Below are 25,746 nucleotides of genomic sequence, written 5' to 3' on the forward strand. Positions count from 1 at the left end.
TTTTGCTATTTAGGAATCTGCAACATTTATGTTTATATACAAAATTTTATTAAAACTTTCTGTTAAAATGGCTTTTCTTCCAGCAGGGAGATGTTACGGTACGTGAGCATGGAAGGAGGGGAAGTGTATTTCAATTTAGCAATAGCTGTTTGTGCAGTATGGTACAATGAGGAATGACAGCAGGAGCTGGGGTTTTCTGCTACCAGTAGGGATATATCAATCGGGTACTGCAAGTTTGTTTCACAAACATAGAAGTGTTCCAGTAGTCTGTAGTTAACTTGTTTAACCTTTTCAGAGTATGGTCCATTTTTATAGAAGTACACGTGGGATGTAACAACATCATTGTGTTTTTTCATGACTGTGCTGCTGCTGTTACTACTTATTTTTTAAAAAGAAAAAAAAAAAAAGGTGTAATTCAAGTATTTAACAATTGGCATAAAGTCTTACTGGTAAAGAAAGATGTTTCCAGCCAAAAGCAAGTTGTTATACTTTGTCTAATTTATTTCTACTGATTTTAAATATAAAGAAATTTAATCTGAATACTTATTTTCTGAAAAAAGCAGAAGGCTTCTTTTGTTACCATTGAAGTGCAAATAGTCTCAAGCTTCAGTCTAAAAATAGTCACTAGTCTCTAGTAGTTTTTCTTCTAAGTGCTATACAGTCATTAACTAGTCTTCCTCTCTTGAGTCTGTAGAAAGGTAGCTCTATTTTACAAAGGGAGGTACTGTACAATAGTATTACTTGCTTAACACTGCATATGAAATCATAGGAATAGCTCTGGTACTAGAACTCAGAAATCTAGTTGTGATCTTGTTTATCTACTAGATCACACTAGCTCAAGAGTAAATCCTGCTCGGTTTTAAAGTGATACTGTTACTATGGATGAATCCTCTATTTATAGTTATTGTGATGTAATACAGTGTTCCTTTTGGATTTTTAGTCACTGTATATTTTCTTCCCAAAAGCTGATAATGTATATGTAACGAAGTGCAATAAATTCTCAATCAGCATTGAGAACCACTGATGGCCAATACCTTCCCCCAAACATTGTTTTGTTTTCAGAATATTTTTGAAGTGATTTGTCAAGATAATGCAGTCTATGATTACATGCTTTGCAGAATTCAGCTTGGTGCAGATATATTGGAAAAGATTAAAACATAAATGTAAATGGTTTATATTTGTTCTAATTAATAGTTGCATCTTTTTGTCTGACGTAATGCTTTTTTTGTTTTAAATCAATTGACAGAATTCATTGACAAGAAGTGCACCCCTTGCCAATGATTCCCAAGCACGCAGTGGTGCCCGCTTTCATACATCTTACGACAAAAGATATATCATCAAAACTATAACGAGTGAAGATGTAGCAGAAATGCACAACATACTGAAGAAATACCATCAGGTAATACACTAATTGTTGTCAGGGTGTGGGATCTCTTCTTAAATATTACAATGCTAATCTTTTTTAGAGTGTTAAAATTTTAAATGAATAATTATGGAAAAAGTGTCACTTCAGACTTTTTCCCTTTTGCATGACCAATTTATCATATGTCTGCAATTCACAAGGCTGCACTTTTCTAAATATCTAAGCTAGCTTTAAGTAAAATTATATGTCTGAAAAATACAGAGATACTAACTCGGAGGCCGTAAGTTCCTTTGCCTTACTAGGAAGGTGCTCTTTCTTTCAGATAGTGGACTCCCAGGCTTGAAGCTAATTTTATTGTGGGCTGGCTTGGAGAGAGGTGTCTGTGTACGTGTATATGCACAGTGCAGGTGACCTCTTTCTTCCTGATCTGATCACTCAATGTTCTGTGTTTCACTAACAATGGATTTTAAACAATTAAAGTTATATTGTATGATAAATGAAAAATTACATATAAGTAATGTAAAAATCCTGTTAGTAAAAAAAACAGGTTTGCCAATGTGAATTTCCATAAACAGTAAAGTCAAAAACAAACAGTGGAGATCCCTCAAATCAGCCTTAATAACTGTCATACTGTGCCAGTGTATGATTTGTGTGGATGGTACACATCCACGTGGACGGGAGCAGAACTTGGGAAATACGAGAAGCCTTAATAAAGTCAGTGCTAATTTTCTTAGCTCCAGATCTGTTTGAATAAGCTCTAAAGCAGCAGAAATCAGAAAAGCCTCTAAAAATCATCTAAAACATGATACCTAATAGGAGGAGGGCTTTATCCTTCTTTCCATCTTCCTGCTTGCTTCTGTGGGTTGGGATTTTAGGACATTTGGGGTTGGGGCTTTTTTTGTTGTTGTTTTAGGTGGTTTATTTTTTGTCTTGCAATGTTACGGTTTGGTGGGTACTTTTGTAAAGCCAGTTATAAAGCCATATTTTGAGGTGGGAGGGAGCAAAAAGCATGCTTTTAATGTGCTTGGGATTTAAGGCATCTTTGTGATATTGCTTGGCTGTCTCCCTCTCTGACCTTCCTGTGTTGAAGGGAGATCTGTGAATGCCCTCCAACTCCAGAATAGCTTGGGAAGCCTTCAGTGAGTTGGATGTGAACTCTTCTCTCTCTGCATGTTGTTCTTCTGTTTAAATAACACGTAGGACCACTATGTATTTGTTTTAATGTAGACAAATATCATGATCAGAAATGTTCGTAAGACTTATCTTTTAATTACAATTTTTTCAAAGACAAATTTTAAACTATTATCTAATTGTAATTTGGGAAATTTTTTTTTAGAGTTTTCAAACTTACAATTTTAGCTTTGATCTGAAAGGGTTTGATCTGTGAAGCAGTGCTGCAGAATTAAAGTTTTAGTCCATTTCATATTTGGCATTAGAAGCTAGTATTAATGATCCAGATTTTGAGACTTAATCCAGCTGAAAAGTCATATTGCTTTTTAAAACAGTCATCTTCTTTCAAGAGTGTCAGTGAAGACAGTGCTAACATGAAAGAACTTAATAATTTGGAATCTTTTTTCATTAATGCTTTCAAACATCAGGGTTCATAATAGGCTAAGTTACAAAGAATAATGATCTGAAAGTTATCTGTACCAAGCATCTAATTTCACTTTATACTGGAAAAACATACATATAAGAAAGCCCTCACTGGTGCCTCCAGAAGATTCATAAAGATAGGACTTGTATTTCTTTTTTGTCTGAGAACTTGAGAGCCCTTTACAAAGCATTGTAAATGCAGAGGAACTCAAGCACAAAGACAGTTTAGTAATTGGACTTTTTAATGAAATAAATTAATTCCAGTATCTTCAGCAAAGTACTGAACAAAATCATTTGAATTAATTGAAGGAAATATAAATTAAATCCCACTAACTCTGGTGACAGCTGATACATTGTCCTGTGTATTGCTGCTGGAAATCGAATGTTTGGAATCATTAGGTACAGTAGCTTGCCCTCCCATTCCTTTAGATATTTTTCATAGAAGTGAAGCTTATCGTAGCCTGCTTGACAAAGTCTAGAGAACCCATTGTTCCAATGGAAAGGTTTTAGTAATTCCCTTGACCAAGTCATCCCACACAGGTTGGCCTTAGACTACCTTTCTAGTAGCAAACAACACAATGCCAGATTACATCCAGTGGCACTTGAGCTCATTAATGGTCCCTACTGTGGTTTTGCTTTGGGCCAGGTAGCTGTCTCCCGAATAATTCTGGGCAAGGTTCAAAGTATTAACTCAGGCCAGTTACAATTCCTACTTAGGAGTTTGAACATAAGCATCCTGTTTTAGAGGAGAACTTAACAATTTGGATGTGAGTTATTCCATTCCAACTAGAACTAATGCTAGCGGACTGCCCAAGACCCATCTAATTCACTGGTATGAATGTAACTTTATGGTTCTGTCAGATGGCATAGTTGTAGTAGTACAACACTTGTCAGATACTGCACTGGTACTACTGGGGAAATCTTTGTCAATAAAACAAGTTCTCTTGAGTTCAATTTTATTTTGGCATACTCTCTTCTGCTAATAGAGGAAATGTCAAGTTCCCTGTACCGATTTACATACTTAACTTACTGCCCAGTATCTTTGTTAATTGTAATTGTTGCTGCAGTTAAAGAAACTAATTGTAATTACACACAAAAGTACCAAATATGGGATTTTTTTAGGGAAAAGTCTGCTTGTTAGCTTTTTTCCTGTTTCAGTTCACTGATTGCCAGCAACACTCACGGCATATGTGAAAATTTCTGACCCAGCTAAGTGTGCTTCAAAGGCTAGGTGTGATTGTGTTTGGGACTGATTTGGGACTTCTAACGGCATGCCCTTACGTCATACCCTGGGCCAGGCTGCTCTTAGAGCAGAGCTGTATTTGAAAGGTTCAGCCTTTCCAGGAAGGGTGTGTGCAGACATGTTCAGACCCAGTTATGTAGTGCAGGGATCATCTTGGGAGGAATAACCTTTCTCAGGTGCATGAAGACTAGGGAGGTGATTTATCTGAATTTTAGAAGACTGTTTCTCCCTTGTTTAGACATCAAGTTACCCCCAAAGGACCTGAAGTTAAATCATCTATCCATTATGAACAGTAACTTGTAAACCCTCGGTATCTTGCACCCTCTTTCATCTGCCCAAGAAGGCAGTAATTGACTTCCAGTTATTTCTGATGTGATTATGAGCAGAATTCATGCCACTTTTGACAGATCATCTCTTTTCTCTCTCTTTCTCAGGATATTTTTTTTTTCCTCTCTACAAATTCATTCCAGGTTTCTACCCTGGGTTGAAACTCTGAAGGAGTTTCCTTTAAACCATAGTATTTACTCACCTGTTTCCTTATTCAGGCTAACAGCTCTGAGCTGAGAGAATTGTTCTAGACCTTGGAAGTACCTTTCTCCTTGCTTAGGGGCAAAACAAGTCATATCAAACATTTTCCAAGACTGGTTGAACTGCTTAACAATAAGTACAAGTGGACAACTCTGTTTAAACAAAGAATACTGGGGAGCGGACCATGACAAATCACAGGTGTGAGAGACTAGATATGTTCTTCATTCACCAAAATAATTTTCATCCCTGGCACTTGCAAAATAACTGTCATTCTGCTTGCACATTTTTGAACTACAAAGCTCCCAGTGAGGCATCTGGGAGTTAGTGTGGTCAGCAGAGAAAGATAGCAGGGCAGTTTTCCCATGAACACATCCAAAAATCTAATTCCCACGTACTGATGATTTTTTGTGAAGTCACCAAAGAAGAGACATATATATTGCCCCTGGAAAGTAGAAATAAATGTTATTTTATCGGTAACTGGAGACTGTGGAGATGTATAGTCCACAAACCCATCCAATTCTTTCCATCCTTCCTCTCTCCACCTGTCTGAAGGTACAGTAGCCTATCTGTTCTTTGGAGCTGTGAGGACCTGAGGTTATAGCTACACAGTGTGTATACTACAGGTGTTTACAAAAGAAGGAGGAATTGTGCATAGCCTGTAAACGCTTGTAAGTCTAAAAATACCAAGTCTAGATTGCCTGGTTTTTAATTAACCAAAGTTATAATGGACATGACCGTGCATCTTAGAGAAATCAGGTTATTTTCAGGAAATAGAATGGCTAGTATCTTGTTAGGAGTGAAAATAAAATTAGTTTGGCTGTGTTATTAGCTTTCTCCTTTCTGGGTAGAGTTCTATTGCAATATCACGTGGCATTTTGCAAAAGTAACCAAGTTAGGTGCATCACACTTTACAGTATTATTATCATGATTTAAAATAAAAATAAAATTATCAAGAGTAAAACCAAAAAGATAAAATTCCAAGCCTAAGGCTACATGCTAGAAATATGTAAATAACCAAAAGTGAACCAGGCTTGAAGGACTGTCAGGAAAAGTTACTACAGAAACAGCGTATAAGTATACATAGAAATTCCAAATTAAAACTGTTGAATTGTAAATAATAGTCCTGACAATTGTAAATTATAGTTGCTATCCAAAATTATGAGTTGCATTCATTCATTTACCCCCTCTGATGTGATGCCTTTTTTTTTAGTGGCAGTCAGTCCCACAACCTCAGACAGATGGTGAACACTTCAGTCTAAACAGTGATGCTTTCTGTCAACTCATCAGATGAGTCTGACACTTTTAGTACTTTGTAGAAACACTAGAGATCATTATTTTCTCTAGCAAAGTTTAAAAAAAAAAACAAAAAAAACAACAACAAAACACTAAGACCACCACTTCTAAGCAAACAGGGAGAATGATGTCTTTCTCCATGCTTAAAGTTGCAAACCATCCTGTTATTTATGACTCTACTATAATGTCCATTGTGCATGGACCAGCCTTCTGCCTACATTTAAAGGCAAAATGGCCTAAACTGTGAACCAGCTAGGTTTCTAAGTGTTATGGTAAATACAAAAATATATGACATGTTAGGTTCTTCTGCTATGAATTTCCATTCTAACCGGGTTCTACCTACTGTAATATTTTCTGATACATAGTGTGAAATACTGCTTTTAGTCACATTTAAATGATAATTTGTAATTGGTTTGGGCTGCTTATATTATCGATATACTATCAGTTATTAGTAGAACTCTTCTTGCTTCTTTTCAGGTGTTACTTCAGCTGAACATCATTTACTTATCAAATGCACTAGAACCATTGTTATGCCCAAATGAGTCAGACTTTCAAATATTAGAAAAGCTGTTGCTGTATGGGCTCACAGATGTAGTTTGACCATTTAAAATTGTGTAAGTTAATCAAGCATGTTCATGTTAAATACTTAAATAGTATTTGAGGGCAGAATCAAATACCCATTTGAAATACCTCCAAATCTACTGCAGTTTTGTTTTAAACCTGTGCTCCTGACCCCAAGATCATGCACCAGAAAAATGGAGTTAAACCTACCGCTCCCTTTGGCATTGTTAAAGGAGAGCTCAGCAAAATCATCTGTGATAAGTGCATTGCCAGGATTTCACCCTGTGTTTAAGGAACAGGTAATACCCTGCTTTGTCCGAAAGGAAAACTTTTCATTTCAGCATATATTCAAGCTATGTTTATATATTTCTTTTGGTTGTATTGTCTTGTGCAAAAGTTTATTAATTTACATAAAATACAGAATATACTCTTGTAGATATTAGTATGTATGTGGATATTTTCTAAACTACAAATAGGATTTTCAAGGGCAGAAATAGGTAACAGTTGAGTAAAATTCTGTGGGCACATGTTCTAGTTACTGAAATGTCTGAACCAAGATACCCTGCCCTTCCCAGTGAGATAACCTTGCTTTAAATCTTAAATTGGTGTAGAAGTGGAGTCGTGTGCTCTTTGAGAACAGATGACGGGCAGGATAGAAATTCTTAAAAATAAATGAAAGCAACTTGAGTGTCTCAAAAACCAATACCTTTTGAACACCTTTTTTTCTTTTTCATTAAAATGGACTTCAAAAGGGATTTATTATTCCTCAGTGCTGACATCGAGGTGACTTCAGTAAAGAAAAGTAATTGAGAAGCCATCTCAAAGCAGGTGAACAAGAGGGAATTGTTAGCATACAAGCCTTCCAGTATAAAACTGCTCATGAGTGCAGGTACCCTTTAGGTTTTGTATTGGTGGCTGTCCTTGTTGACTGCACATTCTCTTCCCTGCACAGGTAATTGTATGCAGAACTGACACCTATTGCACTGCCTGTTTGTCTCCCTGGCAACCAGCAGAAATAGTGAATAGTGGTAAAGGAGAGAGACTGCCCATTTACTGGAGGCAGCAAACAGTGCAGTGATGGGGAAGTGAATGGGAAGAAAGGAAAGAATAGAATGAGCTGAAAAGGGGAAATGACAGCAAAAAGGAGAAAACAAAAGCAGAAGAAAAAACTATGACCTTAGCTTCTGGAGAGGAAAAAAATGAAAGAAACAGGAAGGCAAATGAAAGGGAAAAAAACATAGGCAATAAGGTGACAAAAGGGGAAATTGAACCAAGAGGGGGATTCAGGGCTGCGCAGGAATTGAGGAATAGCACAAGGTTATTGAGTGAAAGGTAGGAGGAAACATTAAAATCATAAATAGATAGAAAAAGGTTACTGTAGGCTAAAAGCAGTTTTGTCACAGAATTGGTGACAACCTAGGCTGGTGAATACCACAAAAAAGAAAGTGGGGACTAGGTGTCTAGGAATTTGCACTGAGTTGGGCTGACATCAAGCCGGTAGGTTGCTAAAGCAGAACTACATTTAAGTTTGTGTCATCCTTCCTCCATGTCATTACTTGCACAGGTTATCAGTGGCTTGCTTCCTCCCAACTGCCCCCTTTTTTTTCATGAGTTGCATCTGTATAGATCACAAAAAGAAGGGAAAGGGTAGGTAAAAAGGCAAAGCAAGGCAATATAATGTACTATTATTTAAACACAAATGTGCATGAAGACGGGTATATACTATCTAACAGTGACCCTGACTCTCTGTATGTCCTAATGTAGTAAGGGGTGAAGATTTATTGAAGGTTTGTGAAGAAATGCAGTTGAGAAAAACCCTTCACCCAGTTAGTTCCTTGTGCAAATCAAGAGGCTGCGTAGAACATGCCCTCTGCCCTGTGCTAAGATAATTTACCTATAAAGCAGCTTTGATTATGAAAAACCAGGAGAAGCAGAAAAAGTAGATATGAGAATACATGTGTCCTCATCCGAACAGTCTGTGTTTCATCTGCATCCATGGGCCCACTGTTTCCTATAGGAGAGGTGACCCTGAAAACGGGAAACTTGTTAGCATGGGCGATATGCAAAAGGGCCATACAACCATGACTTGAGCTGTTACCGAAAAGCACATCGAAAATCTTCACTGAAGGATGTGAAATTTCATAGGTAAATATCTAACTACACCAAATGGCAGAATGGACTTGGCTGCACTGGCTTTTGTTGAGGCCTGGGTTTCACCAGCAGATATTTTCTATATTGTATTTTTTATGTATATAAGTTATGCTGTGCACGGCACTTTCAGAAGAAATCAGCATGCCCAGTGATTCATTTGATTGTAGCAGTACCAAGTATAATGTTCCTGGTAGCAGATCTGCAGCCTAGATAATCACCCGTGGTGGTAACATTTAGATTACGTTGCACCTTGAAGTAAAACTAACACTAGCCCAAGTCTGAAACAACATGAAATGTAAGGCTGTGAATTACAGGGCTTCTGTGTGAAAACCTGTATGTTTATTGAGCACTTCTCTAAATGAAATTACTTTCTTACATGACTTAAGAGAAGAAAACGGCTTTATATGCCTTAAAAATGTGTAACTCTGTTGTGTGCTGTAGTTCGGCTAATTAATCCTTTTGATGTGTCACGTAAGTACCCAATGGATAATTTTCTGTGAAATTATTAGGGTTCAAGAAAATGGCACTAATTGGAATATTCTGAAACATGATATAAATCTGGACAACTTCTCAACGTCATTTTTGGGGAGTGATTCCACATGTCAGCATGTATGCACACAACACGTTGGTGGGGGATACTTCTGATTGCAGGCAAGAGGATTTGAAAGAGAAACTTGAGCCCAAAAAATGAGTATCAAGGTCTTGTCCTTCACAATGTCCAAAATGTTTTTAAATTATTATATTGCTTGCCATTCAGTTTCTTTAGTGAATGTATAGACTTGTCACATTAAGCATTTGATAATTCAAGCATGACTGCCTTGATCATGAGGTAGAAAATAATAATATATAAAAGAGTAACAGAGAATGAGCATGTTGTGTATTTCTGCATTAATGTTTGCAAAATAGGACTACCTGTGAGAAATAGGAATGTTAAGTTTTCACATAGAACCGAGAGATATAATTCAGGATTTAGTCTTTACTGATGTCAAATCATTCCACAGATTATCTCCAAGGGGAGGAGGAAAAATAGCAGAAATGAAAATTTTACCCTGAGTTTTTCCGAAAAGAGCCAAAAATGGCATAACTTCTTTGCCAATAAATTATATACATTATATTATCCTTTAGTCATCCTGATATCTTACTAGCATTACCATGGGGAAGCAAGAAGCTAAGAATCTTATTTTTCATGTAAAATGAGACAGGAAAACTTCTGTCTTAATAAAAGTTTATTAAGGAATCTTGAAGCTGTATTTATACAAAAATTAACGAGAATATAAGGTCATAAAGGATTTCTTACTAATTGTCAGCTTTAAGCATGGGCTTCAAGAGAGCTCAGAAAATTACATATTTGAAACCTATGCTGCACAGCTGATAAAATATGTCAACATGCTGATGATACTTTATTTTGTTAATGGTAATATTGTCCTCGTGCTGTGCAGAAAAATGAAAATTGTCTGAATTAATAAAAAATGATGAGGTGTTTATTACAACACTTTTAAAAAAGATGGATTTTGTTGCTGCATATAAGGATTGTAAATGTATTAGCTAAGTATTACAGTTTTATTTAGCAAGGATGCTTGATAGAATTGGTTTAATGTTCTTTTTAGAAAGAGTTAACATAAAGGAGTGAAGGTCTTTTCTTTCACTGAAATTTAGCAGTCCTGTTAAGCATGTACTGGCTTATTTTCTAGGCTCACTTTTATTCCAGCTGTGAGTGGGAAACTTCAGGAAATCATTCCTAAAAAGCACCTTGAGGTGACTAAATTGCTACTTCATTTATATCAAGATGGACAAATTGAAAATCTGCCAACCACAGTCACCAGTGCAAGTCCTGCTGGACTCCCACCCAAACAGATGACACGTTTTGCCTCCTCTGTGATGCAGATATGGGGGATTGATAGTTTCAAAGGTAGGAAGTTCTAGACCAACCTTGTAGATGCTGAAAGCAAGTGGCATTCCTCCCTCTTTCCTTTGTCTCCCCATCAGGATAAGAAATGCTGTCATGGAAAACACCAAAATCATTTTAGGGGCTTTTGTTTAAATTGCAATGGCATGAGTGTCCACAGTCAGCAGCAAGTAGGAAACAACTGTTGCAGTACATGGTCTGCTTTGAGAAGGTCTCTTACAAGTCTGCAAGAACACGGCCAAGTCCCTTTTTCAAGTAAAGGGCAGTACTAGCAGAGCTTTTCGTGTCCCATATTGTATGCTAGTAACACTGTCCTTTCAGAAGGCTTGTTTGCAAAACATTAAAATGAAACAACAGTGTTAGCAAATGACTAACTCTAACTTACAAATAGGGCTTAAACAACTCTCATTAATTGCCTTTTTTTCCTTGTTATGTAATACAGAACACTTTGGGAAGGGGTTGTATACTGATTACCAAAGGATTTATTTTATATTATAGTGGGTATGTTGCAAATGTTCTGTGTTAATGACATTGTGTTTTACAGATGGGGGACGCTCAGGACCAGAAAGGTTAAAATCAGAGAGTTAGCAATAGCTAGGGTTGAAGAAGAGCTGGTTTAAGTGTCAAAACTGTGACCCTGGCAGCTGAGAAGGGGAGGGGGTTATTGGTCTGGTACTGAAGATGCCTAGCTGCCGATCCTTCATGTGGCCCAAACTCTCTGTATGATTTCAGATAAAGTTTCTGTGTCTCAGATCCCCATATGGAAAATTGGCATCATAGTATTTAATTCAAATTCTGTAGTTAAAAGCTGTAAGATTAGGAATGACTAGATCCATTCAAGAGTTGCATGGCCTGAAATTCTGTGGCACTAAACTCTTGGAAGCTAGATTCCTTTTTTTTTATCATCCTTGCAGAACCTAATCATCTTAGAGAAGGAATCACTTGGTAAATGTTTTTATGAGAACAACCCTTTCCACCTTCTATAAAGCATTAGAAAGGTATTTACCGTTAGGATATAGACCAAGTACTTGATGTTTGTAACGGTAATCAATATAGGTTGACTAATAAGGATTAGTATTTTAAACAAGTTTTCTGTAACCTCAGCATTAACAGTTCTAGTTTCACTTTATGCTCAGATCTGTAAGAGAAGCTACTGATGGTCAAAATGAGCTATGTATCCTTGTAACACATTGTAACTGCTTTGTGAGGTTGGTAACAGCCCTATGACTGAAAATCGTCCAATTCAAGAACTCCAACTTAAAACTTCTGCATCTATTAAACACAGAATTCTTCCCAGGTGCAAACTGATCAATCTTTGTGCACTGCTCAGGACTGACGTTGCTTTTGTTACCTTTTACGGTCAAACTTCTTTGTGTTTTCGGGCATACAATCATGTTTCCTTCCAAAGGTTCTGATTTGCATTCCCTGAGCCTCTGCAGTGGCTTAAGATGTTTTGCCCATTCATAGGCAGTTTGAACTTAAAAGTGCTTCGTTGTGAAGTGGCACAACTGTGTCACAACTACATGTTCTCTGCTTCAGGGCTTGTAACTTCCACTACAGCTACAGGGCGGACAGAAAGGAGTGTTACAGCCCAACCTGTGCCCGCAAGATTCAACAGAGTTTGTGTGTCAGAGTTGTTAGTCAAAATTATGTTCAATTGACAGTCAACAATTTCCTTCTTTGTTGTTCATTCCCTTTGTTTCTTGATGGACAGGATTGTTTTCAGGACTCTTAAATCTTTGTATTTTTATTTTGCTATCTAAAAAAGCCTGTATATGGTATGCGCAGATTGCAGTATAAAGTTAGTGAGAGAAATTCCTTAAAATTAGCAGAAGAGACCAAAATTGCAAAATCTCCAGGGTTCCAAGAGCTTTGTTAGATTATTTGTTACTAAATACTAATTACCTTTGTTGAACAATTCAAATAGCTTATTTAATTAACTTGTTCTAAAGTCTCCTGTATTTTAGAATAGTATGTTTCTGATAACGAGGTCGGTCTAGCACAAAAGAAACAGCAGCTTCGGTATTCAACAAATATTTAAAAGCTGATCTGCTTTAAAAGCTGACTGTTGGTTAGTTTTCATGTTTCCTGTTTGGGGCTTGAATTTTTAAATTTTCTTCAAGTTCCTCTGTTTGAGACTTGGTAATAACAGAAAGAGGAGGACTGGCGAGTCGTTTTCTGGTTTGCATCACTGTGGCTTAACTTTTCCTTGGTTCCACAAAATATGAGTGGATGTGTTTGAGCTGGTTTTAGGATTAATACAGTATGGGCATTTTTATTCTGGAAATATTCATTCTTCAATAGTCTCATCATCAATGTAACCTGTACTTTTTCTGCTTCCTCCAATAGTCTTTCCAATAGAAAATCAAACTATTAGTTGTAAGGCAAGTTAATAAAAAAAAAAAGGATTCAAGTGCAGGTGGCAAATCTTTTCAAGGTTAATAGCCCATTTGTAATGGAATATGGTAACCTTAAGGAAATATAATGATTCGTAAATAAAAAAAATACAGGAATGTTGCATTTCACTGCTGAACGCTATTGACCCTGAAATGCAACCATCATGTAGGAACTAGCAGAAAGTTGGTGTTAATAAATAATACTGATTGTCGGAGACAGCACCATAAATGTTCATAATCATAAACCGTTATTGAGAACAGAGAAACATACAAATTAAATATCATCTGGGACAACAGAGTACAAAATACAACATTGTGATGTTCAAAAAAATATTTCTGTTTTTTATCATCAGTACCAAATATGTTATCTGCATTAGGTGTGCTTTTTGGACCAAATGGAGCCTATTCTTTCTATGAGATCGTCTATAGAAGTCAGGAGTTATAAGTTAAGCAGTTCAATATTTTAATTTTTTTTAACACTGACCTAAAAGCAAGATAACCTCCTGATGAAGGGGTTTGTTTTGGCATGATTTTTTTGAAGGTTTGTCTCCACACAAATATATATTCAGCAGATAAATATGTTGTTTCTGGGTGTTTTATGTTTAAAAATATATAAATATATTATGTATCCATCCTCATTTCTGTTTTTTCTTTTGCTCCTGCAGTTTATTGTGGAGTGTCATGGGAACACACTTCTTCCCCAGTTTTTGGGCATGTACCGGCTTACTGTTGATGGAGTTGAAGTATATATGATTGTTACAAGAAATGTGTTCAGCCATCGTTTATCTGTGTATAGAAAATATGATTTAAAGGTGAGAAATAACTGCTGATGAAATAACTGACAAAGTAGCTGAAAATTTTTACTATAAATGTTAGATTATGCTCATGCTTGAATATTGCTCAGAATTTTAATTAATTTAATATTGTGTTATGGAAGAGCCAGCATTAACTGGTTACTTCTGCATCTAGGTTTAGCAGAACTGAAGGATGGTTTTATAGAAATCGTACAAATTTATTTGTATTGTGCATTTTTAAGTGGAGCAACTTAACCAGGTATGTGTGTTAAATGTAATTAACGATTAAAGGTAAAACCCTTCACACAAGTACAATAGTAATTCTGCTTCCTATAGGTTATCAACATTATGGAAAGCCACAGCTGATTCTGCAGAGGGCTTTTATAAAATAACTAAGTATCATCATCATTTAAACCAATAAAATGCTACCAACAAAGGACATCAATACTACAAAAGCTTCATATTTCATTCTGTATTTTAAAAATAATTCAAGTAAATAAGAGAATGTTCTTAAAAAAAAAATTCTGTTGCTTTTATCATAAGGTGTGTTTTAGTTTTGTTTCAGAAGGTTTATCTGCTTATCGTAATTTTGCTAATAGTTAATATACAGTACTTACAACAAATGCACAAAATATAGTCTTAGTCTTTCTACCTAAAGGATTGTATTTTAATTTCCTCCATAAAGTCTCCCCTTATAAACCTACTTCTTTTTAATACGTTTAATTTCTATTTGTTGAACCACTAAGTGCATCTGCAAACTTGCTTTGAGATGTTTAGCATTCTGTATTAAGAGATTTGTAATGCTATGTACTGCACCATCCTTTCCTACTGTCAAGTATCTACCTAGCAGTTGGTTAGATAGTTGACTGAATGTGATTTATAAGAACTGATTTCCAGATTGTCAACAATAGACTTTTTGGTATTTAGTATTATTGGCAGCAGACCTTACCCGAGAAAGATAATTTCTTAATTTGAGAGAACTGTATGTGTTTTAGAGCATGCATGAAAAAAGGGATGAAAACACAACAGAAAGAAACTTAAATGGTATACAGTACTTTCATAGCACTGATGTCAACCGAACTATTATTTACCTCTGCAAATGCTTTTGTACTCTATTCAGTTTGTCCAGCTGGACAGAATTGCTTTAAACTTCTCTTGCAATTTAAATCTAACATCAATATCATATTATTCTTCAAAACAAACTCCTTCACTGAGTAGATTTATAGTGACACTGCATATATATGTATAAAAATCACTTTTTCTTGATTTTCATTGCTACAGCATCTGTGGTTGTAGGTTTGGTCTTTTTTTGTACGTGAATATTTTTGACATCAGCTTAGAGCTTACACTCTACCTGTGTAGATACTAAGAAAAAGAGACCACAGATCAGCATAGGATTGCAAAGGCATTTTCCTGGTAACTGAGGCATTTTATTAAAATTACTTCAGTGACAAATTTGGCAATCTCCGTAATTTTTACTGTTGTAAATCCACTTTTTTCCTCCAGTTTGGTTTTCAGATTATTTTTTTCAGGCTCAGTAGTCTCTTGGAGCAGTCTGTTGGAGCACATACTACAATGTAAAAGGTGTGTCATCAGTAAACTAAAATGTCAGACTTTTACCAGGCTTTATTGTCAGTTAACGATATAATGCAATGAAATCCCTGCTTACCGGGCCATACATAATTAAGATGTACTGTCCCATTTCTCTTTTCTCTCTATCCTTTCTAAGTTTTCTAAGTTTCACTCTACAAACAGAATAAAGCATAGTATAAAAAGATGTGGTTGGGAATCCTCATGTTCTTTAAACTAGTATGACTCTACTCCAGCACTTCTTTGCACAGTGCACACCTTCCAACAAATGATAGAGCTAATTTACCCATCTTTCAATGTCCAATTATCATGATTGTAGTTATTATTTCTTGCAGTGCTATTATGTGATAAACAAATGCTGGGTACTTAAAGGTGCAGTCCTGCTCCAAGAAATTTGCAAGGAAATATATACAGCCATTTTTTGTCACCTCCAGCTTATTCAAAAAGCACCATATTGCCTACTAGTTTTAAGCTAAGAAATAAATTTTAAAAAAAAAAATTAAATATCCAAAATGTCTTCAGCAAGCCCTGTAAATCTTGTGAATCTGCAGTTGGTCTCATCTCTTCTTTTGACTTCATGTTGCTGTGGGGTGCTTTGTTCTTGTTTTACTTTGTGATCTTTTAAATATTTTTATGTGTTTATATTATGTGACATCCCTTTCAAATATTATATGTCCAAATAGTTATACAGAATAGGCCATTCCATAACCATACAGCTAAATTGGCACAAAAAGATAGGAAGTGTGCCAAGAAAGCTGAACTTCCAGGATGATAGTCTGAAAATGAGGATGAGACAAGAGGAAGAAGCTCCAGCAGTCAGGAGGACAATAGATATAGAGCATTTGAGGATTTAATCTATCTTTCTTCTCTCATGATACATCATCTTCAAGCGATTGCAGCAGTTCAGCAGCCCTGGGCATTCTACCTGCTTACTGTATCACCTTTCTTTAAAACAGCTCTCAAGTTCAGAAGGATGCAGTTCATCCACTTTTTGACCTGTTATCGTAACCTTTTCAAATTAGTTTCTGACATATGCACATTTTTAGATCCATTTTTTCTGTTTCAGGGCTCTACTGTGGCTCGAGAAGCCAGTGACAAAGAAAAGGTATGGTGAATTTCTGTTTCTTTTTCAGTTATCTAACCTGCTAGCTAGTCTCAGGACAAAAATAACCAGTGGTGTTCTGCCCCTTTTCTTTGTTTTCTGTCATATTCTCCCCTCTTGAGTTCTACCTTATTCCCTCTTTTATCTTTCCTCTATTTTCTGCAGACCTTTGAATATTGGTTTGCAATGGTGTTGAGATTTCAGAGGTAAGTGAGACAATCTTCTACCTCCTCCTTTTCCTTTTTTCTCTTCTCTTCTTAGTTTCTTCAGGGCCTGCCCTGTGGTAGGAAAACATCAGGACTTTCTTCACTTCCCTTCTGCTTCTTCATCTTCTTTCTCTTGCTCTTTAATATTGAGATTTATGAATACTCCATGTCAGTTAATAGAATGATGTAGCATGGCACCTGTCATGAATGACAGCACCAGTTCTAAACTGAATGCAAAGATAAAGCAAACCTTGAATTGTGAGAACATTTGGGTATGTAAAGCTCATACAGATGAGCAAACAACTGACAGATGTACATATAGCTATAATGAGACAGAGTCTCCCTCACATTCTGGGCTGAAACTTTGCTCTAAAAGGAAATTAATCACTTTGGTTTTCTCCATCTCCAACTTCAGTTCATTTGGAAAATTTAATGTTCTCAAAATCAATACTTCTCTGAGGTTTCAGTGAAATAGCCTGATCGCACTTTAGGAGAGGCTTGTCTAGGGATTCTACAGATAATTGAAGGTGGAACATAGTCTCCATCATCCGAGACTTCTTAGATTTCCAAATTTGGGTGAATTCTGGGAACCCATAACCTTTGTTTTCTTAATTTTTCCAAGCACATTCCTTCTGAATTAGCATAAGATCATCCAGCAGTTCACTTAAAAGACTTCATTTTATATTGTCCCCAAATTCCATTCAGATCATGTGTTTTTCTCCCAAGCATTAGTTGTACCATACCTGCCTCTGAGTCTTTCTACAGATCACGCAACTGCACTAAGGAGTAAGGGACGTGCAGTAGCTGTCAGTCCTACAGTTCTCGCTGCATGAAAAACTTTGCACAAAGTTTTTCCATTTCATCCTAAGGTATGACTGAACACTTACAATTCTTCCAGCATTAGGCAACTACCATGTCCCAAATGCCAACTGCAGTTACAGTAGTCAGCATTAGCTCTCTTTTGCTGTACCAGGCCCTCAAGATCATGTCTTGAATGCTCTCCATTCTTTTCTTGGTCTATTTTTGTTCTTGTTTAGTAGCACAACTCTAGTGTTTTTAAAGCAGAGGGATTTAACCCTTCAGTGTCTTACAAACAATACCTAGTGTCATTGAAAACCTCTGCTGGTAGTACTAAAATAATCTGATAGAAATGAGGAGGGCAAATTATTTGGATGGGACTACTTCAGGTTGCAACATTAATGCTTGGAATAGGAATGTAAAATTTAACTAATTACATATATTCAGCTATACAGGAGCTGATACTATACAGATACTAAGTACAGTGGGTTTGAGCAGTTTTAGGAATATTTCTTATAATAATAAATAGATTAATAATATAATAGTACACACATACTGTAGTTAATACATGGAGTGACAACCCCAAAGAAACAGTGCCTTAATTTTGTTCCCATGTAAGTTCACGGCAAAATTACTATTGAACTTGATTATAGCTAGGTTTAAAAAAGTTGTGTAGTTTTGTATAACTGTATACAACAATTTATCTCTAAATTTAATGTGAAATCATAACTTCAGTAAGGCAAATAACAAAAATTCCTATCAACTTCAACACATCTAGAATCTCCCCTTTTATTTTCAGTACTTCTATGAAAGAAATATAAAAAACCTGGGCCCTCAAATTCTTCTTTCACTATTTTCAATCTCACATATTATTTTCTTTTCAAATGAATTTGATTTCTTGGAGACAGAACTACACTAAGCTTATTGATGTTGCAAGCAGACAGTCTGAGGTTGTTAGAACAGCCTTCTGTTACTCATTGTTCCCCTCAAACGCCAATGCAGTGCAGCAGGAAAGCCACAAGCTAGCACTCAGGACAAACATTGCTAAGAAAGGGAATTAATTGGGTAGAGCTTATTGAACTTATTGTTCTTATTTATATATCTAGATACTATTATATATCTATATATTATTATTTATATATCATATTATTAATTGAACTTATAAGTTCATAGAGGGAACAGCATTTTACAAACACTCTAAGAAAGATTCTTAGGAATTCAAGCAAGGGAAAAATAGTATTTTGCTTATTACTTTTTTTTTGTCTTAAGTTTTAGAGTCTGCCATTTGATTTGAAAGGGTCAGAAGAATACACTGCCATGTGTCTGTATTGTAGATGTTCAGAGCACTCATTATCACTGTGATCTGAATGCCCTGCAATAGGCATTAGAACTGCAGTGCTTTACTCATCTAAACTACTCAGGTGTTTCCAATGCACAGCTTAAATAAAAAGGAGGTCATGTATTTATACAAATAGACAAGGAAAGTTTGTTTTTGAAACTGAGCCATGCTAAAGACCTGCTATCATGACATGTATCTCTGCACGTGTGGCACTGATTTGGGGACCATGAGGACTGTGTTGACATAAGTATGTAAATGGTCCGTTATTCGTAACTGGCAAGTGAGAGCCCTGTAGCATGTTTTTTCACTTCTATTTTCTCTTAAGTAGATGTCAGTATTTCAAACTTTTTGTTTGTTGTCTTCTGTGGGAATCTCAAGCCAATCTTAAAGATGTTAAAATGCCTGGAAAATTTTAGTTTGAAAAGGGTGATGAAAAAAAAAGGCATTTTAGCAAATGCTCTGAAGAGATTTTGGTGTCTCTTATGTTAGAAGAAATTGCTATGAATGATTAAACAAAACCAGACGATCTCAAGTACTTAGCTGATATAGTAACTTTTTCGCTAGTTTTTAGCCAGAGGCAAGTTAAATCATCAATTTATTAATATCGCCCTGAAATGACATTAATAATAGTAGAATTTCAGTTAATGGTAGCATTATTTAATTACTTATTATAAAGGTGTCCACTGCTATTCACATCTGAAAAACAGAAAAGTAACAGAAGACAGGAAGCATTTGGTGCTAAAATGTATGGCTAAAATGTCTGGTAATACTGTAGTTTTTAAATGGGCTTTTAAGTAATTAATATTTAATTTCAAATGCTAATATTCAAGTAATCAAATGGCTTTCAGAATATCGAGCATAATATGTTAGCTTCTTTTAAAGCTGCAGAAGCCAGAAAACGGAAGAGCAAGTCTTTCAGTCACATTCTAATGCAGACTGCAAAATTTAGATAAATTACTTTGAAATGGCAAACTTGGCTAAAATTATGTTCGTGAATCTTTTTCCTATCAAACTACTCTTTTGTTATTTACTCAGTTAATAAAAAAGAAACAATTATGCAGACAGATTTAATGGACTCTAAAATAAGAAACCAGGAAAAAACTATTTTTCTGCTTTAGTTTTGTAGTGTAAAATAGGTATTAGTATTAAAACTTTTTTTTTAAAATCAATTTTTAGGAATAAAAGCTGGCTGGAATGACTTTGAGAATGTTACTTTTCTGTCCTGTATTCAGTTTATCTCCTGTTTGACTGTCTTCAGCTGTTTAATATCCTAACATATTGATGAGAAGCTCTGAAACTGTCATTTCAATATTTTGTGGTAATCAGTGTGGAGACAAGCTCCATCCCTTAGATTTCACCTTACACACAATTCCTCTCACTTGCATTATAAGTGATATATTTAATAATAAAAGAATCACTTTCTTGGCAACAGGTATCATAACATGCACTTATAGATGTCTTGAATTTTAAAAGAACAGTATGTTTCAACAGTTGTCAAATTCTGACAGCTACTCCTTTTTTTTTAGGCTTTAGTTCTCTTTTATTTTTTTTAATAGCGGGCATTTTCTATTCATTCCTTGAATGATTTTGCCCTCTTAAGTGAAACCAGGATAATGCAGAACTCCCCTGGTGGTCTGCCTGCTCACAATTATGCTATACTTGCAGTATGACATCAAATTAGCAGTTACAGCTGAGTCTACCTGTACTTACAAAGAGTTTAAACATGTTACTTCTGAGTGAGGAACTCAAAGAAATTTGAAGAAGAAAAATAAAACGTAACTGAACTGAAACCCACCATATTTCATCTTTCTTGAGCAATTTCAGCAATTATTAATGTTTTTAAATTAATGTAAAACTGGTTGCATTGCCATCTCTGTGGTATGTGTTGTTTCATAAATAAGCATAAATGCAGAAGAATTACAGTAAATACATTCAAACAAAGGATTTTCTATTCAAATTCCTTTATGGAAAAAAATTGCCATAGTTGACAGTTATGTTACATCTTAGTTAAATTGTATGCAAAATACATAGCTCTGATAATTAGATTGGAAGATGCTATTAGATATAACAAATCACTTCGTAGCTTTACTTTTTATATTATATATTACAACATACAGTAATTAACTGATTTCTGAGAGGACAATTATAACTAAAGGAAGAAGGATTTTAGTATAGGAGCATAGCAACAAGATTACTCAGTCTTGAATTAGTTTTTTTCTCTTGATGTCAATAGGTAAAACTTCATTCAAGGTAGAGCATCCCAAAATCTGAGCTATTTTTTCCTGCTGTTTTAAAGTTGCTAATTTCAGAACAGCATTTTTTTTTTACTTAATTCTCTTAGTGATTTCAATCTGCTTCATATGCCAGTCTCACACAGCAGACATGTGAAGCATGTCTTAGATTTCTTTGTGAAATGAATCTCAAGGTTGCATATACAGAGTTTATAACTTTCAAAACATCACACTGCAATGCCTTGGAAAGAGGAATAGACATTCAGAGTGGTATTCACTCAGACATTCCTATATCAGCATTTAGCCTTCATATGACACAAACCCCATTACTGGTTTTCAAAACAAATCACTAGTTTGCCTTTGGTTGGGAGTTTTTTTGTTTGTTTGTTTAAAAGTCTGCTTTCTGTATGTTAAAAGATTAAAAAAAAAAAATAGAAGTGGAGCTTTGTCTTGTGCTTTATGTTGCATGTTCATTTGCAGCAGGAACAAGTTAACCCTAGGGATAATTCTGGATGCATTTCCCTGAGCATTGAAAAAGTGTATAGTTACTACTTTGGTACATGCTCAAATTCCTAATCCATCTGCGATGTCCTGCACAATTTTTTTTGTCATACAAAGATGCCTGTTATACTTGCTAAAACCATTCCAGTGTTTCTCTCAAACTCCATTTTGGGTTACAGCTCTATTTCCATTGACATTTACAGTCCTGTGATGCCAAGTGGAGCTTCAGACCCTCGTTTGGCTAGAAGGCCCTGTCTAGCACAAGGCAAATTGTACAACAGAAGTTTGTACCCAGCTCCCATAACTACTGGAGGGAAGAAGCTGCAATCTTCAGCCTTCCAAAGAAAACTCTGGTTATTCTTCCATCTTGTAGATCTAGTGACTCCAGACTTTCGATTCAGTTCAAAACCACCTGTGCCAAATTATTGCCAACTATATTTAGCATTATATCCTTTCTCTTTTAAATACTGCCTTCCATATATGCTGTGAGTCCAGTCAGTCTAAAGTTAATCTAACTTATTTAATTTTTAAAAAGAAGAGGGTGTGTGAGCCATTTGCTGTGAAAAGAAGCCCAGGGTGTGGAACTTCACTCTTGGCAGATGTTTTGTACCATTTTCAAAAGTTATAAACTGTAAGCCAAATGTTGCCATGATTAGCTGTGTGAATAACATGACTAATGGCTAGTTCCAAACAAACAATAACACTGCTATGCAACATTTCTCCTACAACCTAATCTTTGTCTTTGTTAGGTGAGAAATTGCTGCCAGGTTTGAAGACAACTAGTCTTTTTCTTTTTTCAGTCCAAGACTTATTCTGAAACTTAACTTTCCTACAACTGTTTTAGCAAGCTTCTTCCAAAATATCGGCATTAATGTTAACCATGATCATTATTTTTGGTCATGATGCACAAAGATCCCTTTAGAAAATAGGATCACTAATACTCATTTCAACACATTAGAATACGATGCTGAATTGAGATGTGTTAAGAAATCTGCAAAAACTATTTCCATGTTCATATAGAAATAAAACTGCACCTAGTTCTTACCTTTCAAGATTTTTTTTTCCCCCCAAAATCGGTGTCAGTGGGCTGTTTCACTATAATTTTAGGTTTTTAATCAGGCTTTATACATTCTGTCATCTTTGTCAAACAAATCTTTTTTGCTTTTTCAACCTTTCCAAAGGCAGTGAAATCTTCCTGCCATTAAAATTCTCTGTCACCATGGCAAACTTTGGAATGCAAACCTGAAGTGTGCAAATAACATGTTTGTTTAATAAATAAATACTTCATATTTGTAAAATCTATTGTGCCTTTCTTGCATCTTTAAGTAGGGGATTAAAAACGATGGAGATGGTTCAGAAAGAAAATCTATTATTAATTTAGTGGAAGTAGTTAGATGTTCATCTCCTGTGCAGCTCTTAAAATATTTAGTTCTTTAATGATAGTAATATGTTCATTATAATGAATTACATTCTAGCAGAATCTTTTTCCAACAAGGATTTTTCTTCATTGGAAATATTTGAGACTTCATTAAAAATTAACTGTATCAATTATTTCATTAAAGCAAAATCTCAATTTTTTCATTCAGATAGCGTTTCAAACTGCCACAATGCATTTTTCTTTGTATTTATTTATTTCAGTGCATAAGAAGAAAATGTACATATTAGGATTTTTCAACATGAACACATATATTTTTAATTCTGAATAACTACAGAAGCCCCTCCTAGTCATATATTTCACAGGTTTTAATTCCTAAATTCACAAATCAATTTTAAGACATGAATTTCAGTTAAAGTACTACTAGAATCACTACTAGTGCTGACTGTCACTAGTAATATTTGGGACTGCAACAGTATCCGGGGGCTATTCAATTTAAATAAATAGGGAGAATGCTATTGCCTAGCACACCAAAGAAAAAGCATTGTCTAGTAACACCTAGAAAGAGAGGAGAGAATAGAGTGGGAGGCATCATGCAAATAATATGGTGAGGGCAACTGCTGGCATGTAGGTTTTTAGCTTCAGCTTCTTATATGGGAGCCACCGCTTTTACTTCTTCCTTTTTCTTCATGTGCCTCGGTACTGGCTTTTAATTTAAGCAATTCTGCACTTGCCAAGTCTTCACAACTACAAGCGTTTGGGTGAAATGACCTCAGATAAAAATACTAAGAGAGATTATTACTGGGGTAGCCTGCACACAAGGCAGAGGAGAGTCTGGCTTTTTGGGAGAGCTGATTCAGTATCCTGAATGTCCTTGGGAGTACCCCTTGGGTCTTGTGATGGCAGGAAAGAAATGCAGTTGTGTCAGCTTTCCTAGCTCACTTTTATGAAAAGTAGATTAGAGACAAGGTTAAAGTGGAGTATGGCACCTGCACAACTGGCTTACCAGCTCTAGCATGTTCCAAAAAAGACATTGCTTGTAATTTAAGTTTATTTTTACTGAAGAGAGGACTCTTCAGTGGAGAAGCACACTTCCCCCTCCCACCACCCACCAGGTCTGACCAGCTGATGCTGTGCTCTGTAGGACCTCTGTGGCCAAGCCTGGAGATGAACCTGCATCTCAGCTTCTCAACCACAAGCACATCTTTCCTCTTCACTCACCCTACAGCTTTAAACAGCATTAATAGAGGATTTTTTCAGTATTAATGGATTTGCTTCACTTTAACCTCTGCCTAGTTTAATAAATAACTTGGATATACATGGTGGAAAGATAATCTGAGGATTTTTTTTTTAGTGACTTTGAGCTAGAAATGCAGGGAGATTGGTTTCCACCATTCTTTTCAGTATTGTTTTATTTTAAATTAATTCATCCAAACCTCCTTTCCATTCTTAAACATCCCACGCACTGGATTCCATCCTCTGGTGTTGGCAACATCTCTTGCTCTGCAGTCCCGCCTCTGCAAAATTAGCCTTCGTCCATGGGACAGTTTGCTTGATTGTGTATGATCATCTCTACAGCTGTTAGTCTGGAATGCTTATCTGACATTTCCCCTACTCATTGTCATCCTAAACCACTTACTGAGTAGGGCAGAGAGAAAATCGATGCATGCTGTGCTGTCATATTGTAGTAAACAATTCACTGTGAGCTTCAAGAAGTATCTAAAGTCATCTTTAAGTAAAGCAGCAGAGCACTGCAGAATGACTCGTCCATGGAAGGAGTCTGGGACAGATAAATGGTTACAGCTCCATCTCAGCTACTTGGGGTTTTTTCCTTTTATTTTAAATTAAAATAGAGGGTCTCTATTAGAGGGAATTTTAATATATCAGAATATTCTAGATGCAACACAGTAATAATTCAGAGCAGCCAGACTAGGACCTTATTTTTTTCCAGAGTTCATAGGTGTCAGGATGCAATGGATTTAACATAGATTCATAACTATTAAAATGTTACTAATCGCTTAAGTGGTTTTGAGCAGCTATTGGAAGAGAAGGGTCACTTTTCTAAACAAAAGCAGCATTGTGCAATCTTGAGCAATTCATGAATTCCAGGTCCAAACAATAAATTTGGACAGTTGGGTAGCTGAGTATTTCGGCCACTTCTGTGCACAGCCCAACAGCAATAAGACCTTTTGGTCATTGTGAACACCTATGAAGGCATTTCAGGGTCTGCTGTGACGCTAACATTTTAATGCTGTGCTTTCTGATTTGTATGTTTTGGAGCAGAGATAAGAACCTCTGAGATTATTTTCTTCTTACAACACAGTAAGGAAAAGAAACTTTATGAAAAATACCATCTCCGGTAAGGTTATAAGCAACGTCTGACTAGTTAAACTTATGGAGGACATTCCATTAGGCTGATGTTAGCTGCCTTTTATTCCTAGCAGAAGGACTTTCAGATGAAGGGGAAATTATTTTATTCAAAGTACCCATTAGTTCCTGGTCATTGAGGGTTGCAGCACTTGGTTGTTCTGCAACATTTTCTCTGTAAAGAAAACCTGTTCTTCCCTACTGTTGATTAAAAGGAGGGGACAGGGAGAAAGGCTGTTCATTGCTCTTGATGGGCCAATTTTTTAAAGGGTCTGATTGTGGAAGCTACTATTACTTCTAGTTTGCTTGACCAAATACCCTGAAGGATCTGCGGTTTTGTTTGTTGGCTTGCTGGGGTTTTTTAAGTAAACTTCCAGTCACTGCACCTTGAAAACAGAGCGCATTTGAG

At 35.9% G+C, this 25,746-nt stretch overlaps 1 protein-coding gene across 1 annotated transcript in view; it reads left to right on the forward strand.

Moving 5' to 3' along the window:
- Window positions 1–1,246: 1,246 nt before the first annotated feature.
- The window catches only part of PIP4K2A (phosphatidylinositol-5-phosphate 4-kinase, type II, alpha), a gene marked incomplete at its 5' end in the record, with an annotated part of 31,987 nt that continues 7,487 nt past the window's right edge, over window positions 1,247–25,746 (forward strand). The window contains 3 exons of the mRNA XM_009694759.1: window positions 1,247–1,399; window positions 13,700–13,846; window positions 16,485–16,523. Coding sequence (XP_009693061.1) covers window positions 1,247–1,399; window positions 13,700–13,846; window positions 16,485–16,523 — 339 coding nt within the window. The remainder of the gene's footprint in view (window positions 1,400–13,699; window positions 13,847–16,484; window positions 16,524–25,746) is intronic.

Source organism: Cariama cristata, unplaced genomic scaffold (genome assembly GCF_000690535.1).
Source record: "Cariama cristata isolate BGI_N322 unplaced genomic scaffold, ASM69053v1 scaffold19492, whole genome shotgun sequence".
NCBI classification, from domain to species: Eukaryota; Metazoa; Chordata; class Aves; order Cariamiformes; family Cariamidae; genus Cariama; species Cariama cristata.